Source organism: Diachasma alloeum, unplaced genomic scaffold, assembly GCF_001412515.2.
Source record: "Diachasma alloeum isolate Michigan unplaced genomic scaffold, Dall2.0 Dall_scaffold_00176, whole genome shotgun sequence".
In the NCBI taxonomy this organism is placed as follows: Eukaryota; Metazoa; Arthropoda; class Insecta; order Hymenoptera; family Braconidae; genus Diachasma; species Diachasma alloeum.
This window is the reverse complement of record NW_021680342.1, coordinates 1578346-1592765: the sequence shown is the minus strand read 5'-3', so window position 1 is coordinate 1592765 and position 14420 is coordinate 1578346. Positions and strand designations below refer to the sequence as shown.

The window sequence follows — 14420 nt, the reverse complement described above, 5'->3', positions numbered from 1 at the left end:
CTACAACTCGGGCTTTCAATTCAAAATAAAATTATATAAATTCACAGCGAGTTTATTTGCATTTTCAATTTTATTAAACCATTCAATGATATTAGATTGATGTCTCAATTCAAATGAGACTGGGCTACGGAGTTATAATTCAAAGGAGTCTACTTGGGATACATATGCGTGTAATTAACAGTGGATACCCGGAAGAATCGCGGACCTTGTTCCGACGATCATTTGTGGTATCGTGGGACAAATGGCGCCATCCATCATTAATATCGACTGCAAATAAAACGAATGCAATTTCTACTCTACCGACACTGTTTGACAGACTGCAAGAACCGTGCACAGATGTGGTTGCGTACAGTTGTTCCCTCACATTTTTCACAAATCTGAGGACAGCCGTGGATGTATGTACAGTTGCGGTAGTAAAGTACGAACGGGCCACCCCCCCAGAGTCACTGCCCCGCCAACCAAACCCTCTAGCGTGTTATGATTCAGTTACTCTAAAAGTTAATTTTCATTGGCCACCACTCTAAATTTCCACCAATCCGAACCCTTCAAAGGAATTTCAATATTCTCGGTATTATCGATTCCACAAATTCCTGTTAATTCAATGTAAAACGTCAGTGCTCCAGGTGACATTTGTTTACGGGCCGGTTGCTGCGTACACATAATACAGGAGTGTTTTTTACTGTATCGTCAATTGATCGAGTCGATGTGTTTTGTCATAATCAAAGATGCCAGGCACTGGAGTAAGTACAGAAGTTCCAACAAATTCTATTACCATTTAGACGCCATAAAACATGTAAATCAGCTCTACCCCATAGAGACAAATAATTCAATCATTAAACAGTAGTTAAGAACCACATTCAGTCGCCAAACAGTTGAACCAAATAATGATTACCCAGTCTAATTTTCCTAATTCGGAATAAACTAGAATTGAAAAAGGAAAAAAAGGTTAAACTTGACAACAAAACTCTCACCAGGAACTAAATATATATTAATTACTCAGAAATAATTGATTTCAATGAGTAAATTCGGATCCTTCGCTTGAATTCATTCCTATTTGTTGCAATATTTAAGAGAGAACGAGACAAACAGAGATGAGTTGCGCCAAATAGACATTTTTTACTTTTTTTTCAAATGTTGATGACTTATTGAATTTTTTATGAGAATGATTTCCTCTTCTATAAAAAGTGCAATCCTTCCACTTTGAGATGAGCCTAGACTGAGCTCAATTGATCAATTTCCTTCTAATTTATGAACATTGGAAGGAAAACTAAACCTATCGATTTTGCCTCAGCTCCTTTGAAGCACTTATTGAGGAATTAAATTCAGAAAATGAGCAGTCCTTTCCAAAATGTCTACTTGTCTTTTATGAAATGAAAATCATGCAGTTCATATTGCACTCGATAATAAAACTTACACCCAGACTGTAAACCCAGTGACTCCATTAATTTCGCAAAGGAAAAATGAACTAGTTGAAATGGAAAACGTTTATCCCGGTCGATTGGTCAATCCAAACAAATCAAGAGAATTCATAATTCGATGAAATTCATGTAGTTCCCGTTGCACTCGGCCCCAAAACCTCCACCAAGAGCAGTACATCCATTGACCCCTCTGATTTCCGAATAGGAAAACGAACTTGGTGAGATAGAAAACGTCCGCGTGGTCGTTCGAGTTCGTCCACTGAATGGAAAAGAGTTGGACGGTCACTGCAAGAGGATAATCAAAGTAGATCGTTTGAATGCAGAGTTGACAGTTGAGAATCCAAATGCTCAGCAGGGTGAGCCCCCCAAGGTATTCTCCTTCGACGCAGCCTTCGACGTGGACTCGACCCAGGTCGACATCTACAATGAAACAGCCCGTCCAATCGTCGACAAAGTTCTGCAGGGCTACAATGGCACGATATTTGCGTACGGCCAGACTGGCACGGGTAAAACCTACACAATGTCTGGAGCGAAAACCTCTCCCCAATTGCGAGGCATCATTCCAAACACATTTGCCCACATATTCGGGCACATTGCTAAGGCAGATGAGAATCAGAAGTTCCTGGTACGTGCGGCGTACCTGGAGATTTACAACGAAGAGATCAGAGACTTGCTTGGAAAAGACCAGAACACTAGGCTTGAAGTGAAGGAGAGACCTGACATTGGGGTCTTCGTCAAGGACCTCAGTGGTTATGTCGTCAACAATGCAGACGATCTGGACAGAATAATGACCCTGGGTAACAAGAACAGAGTGGTCGGTGCCACTGCTATGAATGTCTCCAGCTCGAGGTCCCATGCCATCTTCACGATAACCGTTGAGTCTAGTCAAATTGGGGAGGATGGAGAGCCCCATGTCAAGATGGGAAAGCTTCACCTGGTGGATCTCGCTGGGTCCGAGAGACAGAGCAAGACTAAGGCCACTGGGATTAGACTGCGTGAAGCTACCAAGATTAATCTCTCACTGTCGACCTTGGGAAATGTTATCTCGGCTCTTGTGGATGGTCAGAGCTCTCACGTGCCTTACAGAAACTCTAAACTTACGAGGCTGCTGCAGGATTCACTTGGTGGAAATTCAAAGACTCTTATGGTGAGATATGTGGATTAATATCCACTCATTGATAAATTCCATTCTTAAATATTCTCATGAAATAAAAACAGATTAGTAGTATTATTTTTTGGGAGCAATGCATTCATTTCTGCTGATAAGTGAGAGATTAGTATTTTTTTGATGAATTGAGAACTAATGTAATTTTTTGGTATTCTCGATAACGAGAACAACTGACAACATGATAAGATGATCTCTAATTCATTCTGAAGTCTAAAAATACGTCTTGAGAAATACTCTCAATTTACCTCCCTCGATTTTCAATTCTTCCAATTCTAATGACTTTTTCATCGACACTTCTAACTAAATAATGTTCTTTCACAGTGTGCAAATGTGAGTCCAGCCGACATAAACTACGACGAAACAATAAGCACCCTTCGCTACGCAAACCGTGCCAAGAACATAAAGAATCGTGCGAGAATAAACGAGGATCCGAAAGACGCCCTCCTCCGTCAGTTTCAGGACGAGATCGAGCAGCTCCGCAAACAACTCGAGGAAAACGGTGCAGAGCTCTCCGAATCAGAGGGTGAGTCCGATGAATCAGAGACAGGTGAGACGAAAAGAGAGCGACAAATTCGTCGACGCAGTCAGATGCTAACGATGGAGGAACTGGAAGACAAGGACCTAGAATCTCTGGAGAAAGTTGACAAGGCAGAGCACAATGACAAGAGCCCTGATGACAAGGACGTTATCGAGCTGAAGAGAACCCAGACCGAGAAAGAAGCGCTTCGTCAGAAGATGACTAATCTCCAGAATAAAATACTGGTTGGAGGTGAGAATCTCCTGGAGAAAGCTGAGGCCCAGGAGCAGATGTTGGCAGCAGCAGCTGTGGAGCTGGATCAGAGGAAGAGGCGTGAAGAGCAATTGAAGAAAGCTATTGAGGAGAAGGAAGCAGAGAGGATTGACATTGAGGAGAAGTACTCGTCCCTGCAGGAGGAGGCTGCTGGGAAGACTAAGAAATTGGCCAAAGTCTACACAATGCTTATGTCAGCGAAGGCTGAGCTGCTCGATCTCCAGGAGGAACACCAACGAGAGATGGAGGGACTCCTGGAAGGTGTGAGAGGCATTGGAAGAGAGCTTCAGCTTCAGGAGCTCATTCTCAATAGCTACATTCCAGTGCAATACCAGACGATGATCGAGAAGTACGTCCACTGGAACGAGGACATTGGCGAGTGGCAGCTCAAGTGTGTCGCCTACACTGGCAACAACATGAGAAAAGCCCAGGCTACACCACCCATTGGAAACTCCAAGGATCAACCCCAGCTCGACCTGTCCAATCTTTATTTAACTTACAACACAGAGCCAGAGAGCAACTTCACTCAGCCCAAGAAAATCAGAGGACGCTCTGGAGTCCCTCGACCCACCACCGCCCACCGAAGGACCCCTCATTGAAGTGCTCGGTCCACGAGTGTCAATTCCAATTTCGTTTAGAATAGGATATTTAAATACTGTCAAGTCTTGATGGGGTTTTTTATTGGAATTATGTCTTCGTGTTTATTTAATTACAGAGCAGTATTATTGTTTAACTTTTTTGTACGTTTTTTTATAGGTTTTCGATTTGTTTTTAGGGTAATTCTGCTGCTTACCAAAATATTAGTGTCTCAATTGCTTTGTGTTGTTATTAATTATTGAGGAGAATAATAAAATCACAGATTATCATGATTTGTCGCCTTTGTAGTCATTAATTTAGATTTATTAACATTTTATTAGTTCCTTCAGCAGACTTTTTGCCAAAGTTTCTTACTGATCTACTGTTCATTCCGTTCATCGAACTGAAAAATCTTCAGAACCATAATGAAGAATTTTAATGAATAGTAGTATTTATAAATGGCGAAATGTTATTTATTAATTTTGTGGGATCTTCTCAGACGCGATGAAATGGAATATAACAAATGTGTTAACATAGTTCAATATTGCACTGTATATCATTGTTGTTGAACGTCTACTAGTGATATCAGGATATCATACGAATATAAATAAAGGCAATCGGTTCGTCGTAGCGTCGATAACTCGTGTCGCGTTGTTTAATTGCTTCGAGATTGTTGTAACAACATCTACTCCCCATTTTCTCATAATTTGACATGAACATGATTCCATAGTCCGGTAATTAAATAGTGGGAACATTGAGAGAAATATAATAGTCTATATTGATGTTTACGTGACGATATCACCATTCTCATTCGGAATTGGAATAATTCTGTTTCTCATTGAGAAACTACTCTTTCATTTGTACAATTTCTATTTATTTGAGTATAAAAATTACACGTTAACGTTACAAAAACATCTCAATATTGCAATGGATTTAATCATCAATTTAGATCCATTGGAGGGAGAACTATTGAACAGTGACATCATTGAATTCCTTCACATAAGCCTCACGATATTGTTTGATCCACTTCGAAATTGAAAATTTGTGATAATTCCGAGCTGCGATTACCGAGTAAGGATCGTTGGGATGACTCCCCCTGAGGTCGAGATGGTGAGCCCCCTTCGGAATGATTACAGCAATAGCTGATTCAGACAAATTTCTCAAAACTCCACCACTGGACCAAGGATCCAGTAAACCATTGCTAAATACAATGTTGGTAGCTGTACTCAGTTCCTGACAGCCGTAGGTCTTGCAGGCCAAGTCTGGCTGGGGCTTGATTCCATATTTCTGGACGCACTCGCCAGTGTAATTCGACAAATTCCACGGCTGAGGCTCAAACATGTCGTTGATCCCATCGGCACACATGGGCATCACCATCTCTGTGCACGCTTGATAATACCATAAATCTGCTCCCAAATTCGGTGACGCGTCTTCGGTGGCAATGCATCGGGTCTTTCCAGTGTAATTCGTGTAAATATTCAGTGCTGATTTCAAGGATGAGAGGATTGCTTTGTCCGATCCTGTTGCATCCTTGAGGGGCTGACAAAATTTCTGAAAATACAATGGAATTGAAAATAAAATAGGAATCAGATCGTTGTGTCTTTAACACGTCCATTATTTTCACATGAAGTGGAGAAACACGATGATTCGAGAACGAGAAACGTTTTCAGATCGAAAACAGCCCGATAGAAACGCCAAGTGCATACGATAGAGAGTTCTATTCGATTTTTATTGGAATTCCATTGAAAATATTAATCTATTTTTCACCGATCGTACTGAATAAAATCTGTTCTTCTAAATAGAAATATTTATATTCGACAAATCAATAGATTTTTACCTTTTTATACAACTTATTCTGCTGAAAGGGTTTCCCCAGAAATTTCTCGGCTTAATTTTCGAAATTCGATGCCGAGAAATTTCTATAAAAATTTTGCTATAATTGTTTTGCCATTTTAAAACCAAAATATTCGGAAAAGCTGCAAAATTTTTCAATAACATCGGCGAATAAGCTCAATTTTTCTATTCAGTTTATAATATCTTCACAGTGAAAAGATTCACCAGAAATTATCATAGAATCGCTTCCATAGAAAATTCGGGAAACTCCAAGGTTCACAAATAAATTCCCCTAAAGTCCACTACGAAAATATTCGCAAAACAATCTGCATCTCAATTTCTCATAATCATCTCCTTCCGCCGCTTCATCACATATTTACAGTAACAGTATTTACGTTTATTGGATAAGCCGGCAATGGCGCTAGGAAATTAGCTTCATAAGGATAATCTACCATAGCTAGATTACCATAAACATTGTACAACCAGTCTTTCAATTGTTTGATGTCAGTGGAATTGGTAATGTTCTGGCACAATTTCCACTCCGCTGACAACCATTTTTTCCCTTCGTCTGCGGAAAACAATAGAATACAGTCTATCCTCCAATTGTTCATTTATCTGCATACAACAGTGCACTTTTTGAATACCTGTGGAAGTTAGATTATTAATAGCGTTCCAGGACTTTCGAATGACTTTAGGACAGACATCACTCGCTGCTCGAAAATCTGACGTTACGATGCGATTAAATGCTTGGCAGTCTGTGACACCGGTGAATTGGAGAATTGGAGCTGACGCTGCTATTGCTCTGATAACGGAGAATGCATTTCATTATGGACAGATAATTTTGAATCTCCGGCGTTAGTGTGGATGGTGTGGCAATATCTGCCTACCTTTTCACAAATACTATCTATTTGTTAATAATTTTGTGTTATTGAGTGCCAGAAGTCGAGAATGCAATGAAACACTGACGTTCGTGTACGTCATTTTTGCTTTCGAATCGAAAAATTGTGTCTTTCAAATTCACGTTTTCGACTTTTGGTGTTATATCAAGCCGTTAAATATATTTTGATCGCAATTAGATAGATGTTAACGATTCATTGGTCACGCTATGAGCGCCGCGCCGCACTTTTTCTGATTTTTTAAATTACACAGCAGTAAAGCCTCAGAAAAATTTGGAACAATTTAACATCTGATTTAGAATTATCTAGAAGCTATCCATGAAAATATCCGCTAAAAATATCATAAGTAGTTGGATTTTCAATTTTTTGTTCCGAAACTCCGGGCCAAACATGGCAACTTTGAGCTTGAATATATAATTAAGGGTAACACTGAACATAAATAAAAATCTCACGGGACGTCTTCAAGTATACGATCTAGATCACTTGATTTTTTGTCCGATTTTTTCTAAATCTTCCAAGTTTATCATTATGTCGATTTATGCCGGTACGGCGCGACGCGACCAACGGCGTTCGTAACGTTTGCGCGACTAATGGAGTGTTAAATAGAATTTTGGGATATTCGAAGCTTGGCAATATCAAAAATTTACAGTGAGGTCCGGAAGGAATTGCGCTAATTGATATTTTTTCGCGGCTCAGCTGAGCTATTCCCCACTAGGAATGTGCAAAAATTTTGCGACACGTCATATGACCGTCACATGACTGTCACATGATGGATAAATTATGATGGCATTAACATATGGCCGTCAAATTCCAACTAAATAAATCACGGTCACTCCTCAATTTTATTACATAATATTTTGTGCAACAAATTCCACGTCCGAACACAAATTACACGACCGTCATGTTCCATCTAAATAGCAGTAACAATGTCAAGCTACTCAAATTACGGCAAAAAAATATGGCCTCACATGGCAGCAATAAATTTAATACCGCATTTATTTTTTAATACTGCAAAAAAAAATGAGTTTGCACATGAAATTGTGATAACCAAGTTATGCCGCAGAAAGAGAGAACAGTACCAGGAACGAATGACTAAAGAATGTGGTATCATATCACGCTCAGTTATGTTATTTGTGCATCATCACCCTTGAATAATATGCGGATATTTCATACGGAACCAGGCGCTTAACATCCCGCCATAAGACCCTCCGAAAGCGATCACGGGACTGCGTTTAAGGGCTGCATCCGATTTGAGGTATTCGATCAAATCAACGTAATCCGCTAAAGCCTGTTGAGCAGTCAAGTAACCGAGGTGTTTTGCGTCCGCGGCCGATCTGTTTCCAAATGGCAGGGACTCTCCATAATATCGGTGCTCAGCGAATATTATCAATGCACCATAACTGGGCGCTATCTCCCACATGAATCCCTGAGATATTCGATAGTATATTGTTAATTATAATTAATTAATATTATATTTATTATGATATTAATTAATTAATTATATTGATCATAGTAATTAATAATAATATAAATAATGATTGACCCTAAAACCGCACACTGGGGCAAATGGGCCCGGTATGAACACTTTTTCGTATGTATTGCTGCTACTGCAGCATAAATATCTATTCTAAAAAACTTCATATACCTTCAGATTCTACACTGAGAGAAATATCGACGGAATATCACAAAACTAATTTCTTGTGTCAAATATCTCATCTCTTGAGGATAAAACGCTTGGGATGAGAATTCCGCATAATGATCAGACCGCGTAATAATCCTGGCAAATGTTCATGCCTTGAACACGAACACTTGGCGACAGAGCGACACTTTCTTGCCTCAAGAAATCGTTTATTTCGTGTCAAAAGATGATAAAATGACTGGAAATACAATAACATCTTTTACTTCTCTCAAACTTACTTTGTCTCTTGAGGAATATTAGCTAATTTCAACAAAAAATTTCATTTTTTCATTCAGTATCATCCTCCTTTGCCTGGAGAGCACCGATTTCATGCGATGTTCTTCACTCAAGAAATTCTTTTTGGTGTTAGATTATTCTTTCTTCTGGTGTTAGATCTTGATCCGTCAAATACAATTTGATCTCGTCTAATGTCTTAATGAAAGAACGAAAGATTCAAAATTTTGCCGAAAAACGCTTATCACGATCAAAATTTCACCTGTTAATCTATTTTCCGAAAATTGAATAGCTATGCATTCCCTCAGAAGACATATAAACTATCCTGCGTTCTAAAAATCGACTTCATCCGAAAACTAGGAGCTGAGATATTTGACAAAAATTGTGGGTCCCACGGACCCAGAGTGCAAGTAAAGGGGAGTCGAAAAATGCGTCGGATTTTCACGGTCAATCATAATAATCTCCGTCATATCGATATGTGATACACGACGGATTGATAAAAATTGATAATTAATCTCACAGTATTCGCAGCGAATTCCTCAATCTTTCCTTCATTTCCGGTGTAGAAGAATATCGGTGGATTTTTACCTGATTGCCATGTATTATTCACTAGATATCTAATTTCAAAGGTTTCGTTGCCAGCAAAACTGAAGTGATCGACCTAGAATAATATAAAATACATCGAAATACATTTGAGATGAATTGAGACGGTCTCTACTTACTGGTACTCTGAACTTCTTAATCACATATTTGTAATCACTGGTGTGATTATCAAGTGACGTATAATCACTGACGTTAATAATGTTTCGTCCGAATTCCGACGATACTGTAACGCTTGGGTGTACAATGGAGGCAGCCACTATTACGTATTGCAGTAATAAACCGCCGAGAGTATTGAGGCGGCAAGAGCACATCTTTGGTTGATGTTTACTGACCGGTACTACAAACAAGACTGACCAGTCGTGAAAAACGTCGTCGATAGCCTCTAACGGGTTTCCTCCCAGCTGAGTATACTGGTCCTCTCCATGTAAATACAACCGCCGCGATCTTCGTGTATGTGTGATAATGCCAATGCAGTGTTAAGGATCATTGACTGAAATTAATTCCGATGCCCTTCATGGAAATTTTTGTCAAGCGGGAGAATTCTGTAGAAAAATCCTAGTGCTAGCACGGGAAAAAGGACGGAAAGTGACGGCCAGGGAAAAATTCCAGTGAAATATTCTCGTTCTTATATGAAATTTTCAAAGAAATCCCCGGAAATTTTATCAGAAGTCCCTAGAAGTTTGCCTTAACAGCACTAGAATTTTTTTCAATAATTTCTCTCCCTCCAAAGATACGAGAAATATCGGTAATTTCAGAAATTTTGCACTATTTCCCTCTCGTATCTTGGGCCCAATCTATTTCTTTCGAAAATATAAAATAACGGGAAATGGAAACGGAAAATAAAATTAATGCAAGAGTTTATTCCTTTTGGTTAAATATTCGTATCCAAATGACTGTATTATCGAAAACAATCTGGAAATCACACAGAGCGTCATTTTCATCAATAATTTGCTTTCTAATTACCCAGTATCCGAATTCGCTAGAAAATTCTATGGGGATTTTATTTAAATTCTAGAGAATTCTCGTTAAAATTCTATTTGTTTTTTGCGCAGATTCTACTAGATATTTAATAGGAAAAAGTCAATGGAAACGAGAAACCCCTAGAATGTTAATAGAATCCCAATAGAATTTTCTAGCGAATTCGGTGAGCTTTCCTATTGAATTTTTTCATACATGAGTGGTAAAATCATGCTCACAACACTTATCAGCAAATGGACAATTATGTCGCATTTGCGAAAAAGTAAATAGATACCACCATGTGCCGCGGGCTGAGGCGCGCATGACGCGCGGGATACACTAGTGCCAGGATAAATTATGAATGCAGTCAGCAAAATCTACTGTTCATGAGCATATTTTCTCAATATTAGATTCACTTAACGGAATTCAAGAGGCAATATTGATTATCCAATAATTCTCATTGCTAGATATTTCATTTCAAGGATTGTTTTGTGAATTTCTCGCGGTACTGCTGAATCCATTCTGTTATGAATAATTTATGAACATTTCGTGCATCAATGACAGACTGAGGATCCCCTGGATGACTACCAGCCAGATCCAACTGATGGGCTCCTTCAGGAATAATCACAGCGATAACAGAATCGGAAACATTCTTGAGAATACCCCCTGTATGCCACGGATCAAGTAATCCATTACTGAAAATTATATTACTGGTCATGGAAAAGTCCGAGCATCCGTAAATCTTACAAGCCAAATCGGCTTGAGGTCTAACATAGAATAATTCTTCGCATAATCTCGCGACTCTTCCGAAATCCGCCGGGATAAACTCAAACATATCGCTGATTCCATCGGCACACTGATAGATTGACATCTCTGAACACTGCTGATAAAACCAGAGAATCTCATGGATATTCAATTCAGGTAGATCAATGCAGCCAGTCTCGGCGAAATTTTTTGCGAAGAGTTTTATGGCTTCCCTCAGGGACGACAAAATTACAGCGTCAGAATCTGCTGTAGTGTTTTTGAGAAATTTGCAGAACTCCTAAAACAATTATTATCAAACAATAATTACCAACAATTATTCAATTTTTTTCAAGACTTGATTGTTTCATTTTTCTTACGCAAACCAGATTATTTTCAAATTTTATGGAAAATTGCATTGTTGCGTGAGAAAGAAATCTTTTATGATGCACATTAATCACAAATCGTTTAGTACAGTTTACAACACTTAATTGAAGATCCTTTCAGCCTGAAGAAATAAAAAATTTTAAATTTGATTGATCTTAATCGAATTTTTACTCATGCCAGATGAAATTTCACTTTTATTCTACCACCTTCTACTATACCCACTCTTATTTTTTACTACGTTCAACAGTACATTTTTAGCGCGGCGAGTATCGTCCTCGATGACTGTGTGCCCACAGCAAAAACTAATTTTACATTTTTTCCCTGCACATGAAATGGAAAGAAACAAAGAGTGCTTGACCTGACATTTGAACTGTCATCTGAAGAAAAAACGATTGTCGCGTATTCACAGATCAATTCCCCAATTGGTTTTCCGATTGTGAAAAAGCGCTGTAGGCAATTCTGCAAAAATACTACTAGTTGTACTGAAAAGAATTATTATCGCTTCGAGTCAAATACTCGAAATAATATTAATTCTTTTCAGTGATAGATGGAGAACCCTATGTGGATCACAAAAAGGCAATAAATACCTGTAATAATAATAATAATAATAATAATAATAATAATAATAATAATAATAATAATTGACGATTGAAATAAAAAAATGTGTAAGATTGAAAAATTAATCATTTTTCAGTTTTCGACATTTTCTTATTTTAATAGTTAATTATTGTTATTATTATTATTATTATTGTTATTATTATTACAGATATTTATTGCCTCTTAGTGAAATACATGGAATTCTCCAAGTATGCAAAAAACAGTGTAGACAACTGTCGAAAGATAATACATCCAAGACTCAATTTATTAATTCGCTAAACTTTATCGCTTACAATAATTGGATAAGCTGGTAATTTTCCTGAAGGATACGGATCATTCTTAGTTGCTAATGTCGTATAGCTGGAGCTCAACCAATTTTTCAATTGCTCTGCATCACCCATATTCTCAATCGGTTTACACAGTTTCCATTCAGCTGATAACCATTCTCTTCCTTCGACTGGAGGAAAAGGAAACCGTGACGTTTACTCAAAATTATATTTAGGTCTTTTTGAGGATTCACGTACCTGTGGACGTTATATTGTCTATGGCACCCCAAGATCGACGAATTATTTTCGGGCAGTTAGCATTGGCTGCACGAAATACGTCCGTTACGGTTCTATAATATCCATGGCAGTCACTAGTTGGATCCAGTAAAAGCATCGGTGCAGATGAAGCAATAGCCCTGATAAGACATTGGAATTTTGCAGATGCTGAAGTCGAATATAGTGAACGCGAAGCGTGAGTTAAGGAGAGTCTACAGTTCAGTTGTTTTATGTTCATCGTATTCTCAAGGTAATTAATACATTTGTGTTCATGTGACGCGGCTATCGCAGACCGGGGATCAGTCAATTCGGTTAAATTATTAATTGCATAATTAATCCACAAATTAACTACACCGTTAAAAATGTTTGGCCGAAATTTCCAGTACACTCCTTCGACATTCTGATCATATGACAGTTCAATTGAAATTTTAAGCAATTTCCCGATTACAGATCTATAATTTGATGAAAAAATAAAAGGAAACCGTAAATTCCAGTTAGAGTATTCCGTGAGCATTAACAGGGATCGGGAAAATTCAGGCAATATACTTTGGAATTTGTTACTGAATATTCGTGTGAATTCGGAATTCCACTGAGTTTCCAACAGAGATTGCATGTCGTTTCATTCCTAAATCGCAATCAATATCGCCCTCCTCAGAATCACTACTAAACTGTCCATTAAATTCCCATTTTTCTAACAATTTATGAAATTACCAATCGGGACTCCTGATCGACAGTCAAATATAATTCAGTAGCGAAGTGGTAAACCGGTTTAAGTCGACTTATCTCCCAGTTGAGTTTTTGAGGAATATTTCCGAATCTAAGGGAGATAGCGAAATTTTCGTAATGACATTTGTTATAGCACTCAATTGGCTCTACAAAAAAGGACCTAACAATAATTTTGCTATCTCCCTTAGATTCCGAGATAATCATTGAAAACTGGTCACTAGTCAAAATCGACGAAATAGAATTGACGATTGTTAATTAGTCAAATGATCGTCGTATTCAATGTATTCAACTGAGATTATTCATTGTCTTGTCTTGATATTTGCCGCTCTTTGTTGTCGACTCTCCCTAACTCTCTCTCTCTCTCCTTAAAAAAAATCATATTCTATTGCACATTCACAATTTCGTTTATAAACGCTTGACTTTCTCTACCCCTGAACAATGTGAGGATACTTCATCCGGATCCACGTACTCAGCATTCCCCCGTAGGAACCCCCAAAAGCGATTACTGGACTGTGTTTCAACGCAGGATTTGACCTGAGAAACTCGATTAAATCGACGTAATCGGCTAGGGCTTGTTGAGAAGTCAAGAACCCCAAGTTTTCCACGATCAAAGTCGCCGGCTTCCCCGCTGGAAGCGACTCACCATAGTATCGATGTTCTGCGAAGACAATCAGAGCACCGAACGTCGGAGCAATGTCATACATAAAACCCTGGGGGGATGAGTAATCAATTAATTACATTTATCACACTCGTGACGTGTGGATTAATCGACGTGTGCGAAAGTCCACAGCTGCATATTTTCATTTAAACAGAATGAACACTAACAGACGTTTTGACGAAATGCGTAACTTCTTCTTCGTTTCCGGTGTAGAAAAATATGGGAGGATTTTCTCCACGTTGCCATGTATCGTTCACAAGGTATCGCATCTCGAAATTCCTTTTGAGAGAGAAACTAAAGTGATCCACCTATGGAGGTATGTTTTTCGGAGATGATTATTACAAAATTCGGAATATGATCTCTTACTTTTTTCTTCTGCACTTAAAATTCTTATGATTGATATTTTTTTCCGTTTCATTACGCACCGGTACACTGAATCTCTTGGTGACGTACTCATATCGGGAAACACTTTCTAGGGAATAGATTGAGCTCGCACATAGCAAGAGCGGTATGAGAATCTCCACGTAATTCGACAACATCGTTGAGGTCTTTTGAGTGGTGTCGCGAGAGAAACTGATATGCTACTGAATAGCTCCGACGATCACGAGAGGTTCAG

The 14420-nt window shown here is 38.5% G+C and overlaps 3 protein-coding genes across 3 annotated transcripts; 1 reads left to right on the top strand and 2 right to left on the bottom strand.

Moving 5' to 3' along the window:
• The first annotated feature begins 420 nt into the window (after nucleotides 1-420).
• LOC107036762 (kinesin-like protein KIF3A) lies at nucleotides 421-4245 on the top strand. The gene is made up of 3 exons (XM_015254908.1): nucleotides 421-740; nucleotides 1624-2565; nucleotides 2908-4245. Exons 1-3 carry the CDS (start codon nucleotides 726-728, stop codon nucleotides 3973-3975), a joined length of 2025 nt encoding a protein of 674 aa, XP_015110394.1. The 5' UTR covers nucleotides 421-725; the 3' UTR covers nucleotides 3976-4245.
• A 559-nt stretch (nucleotides 4246-4804) lies between these two features.
• LOC107036772 (lysosomal Pro-X carboxypeptidase) lies at nucleotides 4805-9753 on the bottom strand. Its single transcript, XM_015254919.1, has 6 exons — nucleotides 9316-9753; nucleotides 9114-9254; nucleotides 7827-8107; nucleotides 6430-6587; nucleotides 6181-6353; nucleotides 4805-5503 (listed from the first exon to the last, which is right to left on the bottom strand). The coding sequence occupies exons 1-6, from the start codon at nucleotides 9505-9507 to the stop codon at nucleotides 4919-4921; spliced, it is 1530 nt and encodes a 509-aa protein (XP_015110405.1). The 5' UTR covers nucleotides 9508-9753; the 3' UTR covers nucleotides 4805-4918.
• A 351-nt stretch (nucleotides 9754-10104) lies between these two features.
• On the bottom strand, nucleotides 10105-14343 carry LOC107040642 (lysosomal Pro-X carboxypeptidase). The gene is made up of 6 exons (XM_015260845.1): nucleotides 14230-14343; nucleotides 13972-14112; nucleotides 13576-13856; nucleotides 12403-12560; nucleotides 12172-12335; nucleotides 10105-11195 (listed from the first exon to the last, which is right to left on the bottom strand). The coding sequence occupies exons 1-6, from the start codon at nucleotides 14341-14343 to the stop codon at nucleotides 10626-10628; spliced, it is 1428 nt and encodes a 475-aa protein (XP_015116331.1). The 3' UTR covers nucleotides 10105-10625.
• Between the last annotated feature and the right edge of the window lie 77 nt (nucleotides 14344-14420).

What these genes read in the sequence shown, in the direction of transcription:
- LOC107036762 (XM_015254908.1), top strand. An exon ending in GAAATTCAAAGACTCTTATG is followed by an intron (nt 2,566 to 2,907) that starts GTGAGATATGTG and finishes GTTCTTTCACAG; the next exon opens with TGTGCAAATGTGAGTCCAGC.
- LOC107040642 (XM_015260845.1), bottom strand. Translation starts at nt 14,343, where the DNA reads ATGTTGTCGAATTACGTGGAGATTCTCATACCGCTCTTGCTATGTGCG. An exon ending in CCAAGAGATTCAGTGTACCG is followed by an intron (nt 14,113 to 14,229) that starts GTGCGTAATGAA and finishes ATACCTCCATAG; the next exon opens with GTGGATCACTTTAGTTTCTC. An exon ending in CGCATTTCGTCAAAACGTCT is followed by an intron (nt 13,857 to 13,971) that starts GTTAGTGTTCAT and finishes TCATCCCCCCAG; the next exon opens with GGTTTTATGTATGACATTGC.
- LOC107036772 (XM_015254919.1), bottom strand. Translation starts at nt 9,507, where the DNA reads ATGTGCTCTTGCCGCCTCAATACTCTCGGCGGTTTATTACTGCAATAC. An exon ending in TTAAGAAGTTCAGAGTACCA is followed by an intron (nt 9,255 to 9,315) that starts GTAAGTAGAGAC and finishes ATATTATTCTAG; the next exon opens with GTCGATCACTTCAGTTTTGC. An exon ending in AGGAATTCGCTGCGAATACT is followed by an intron (nt 8,108 to 9,113) that starts GTGAGATTAATT and finishes CGAATATCTCAG; the next exon opens with GGATTCATGTGGGAGATAGC.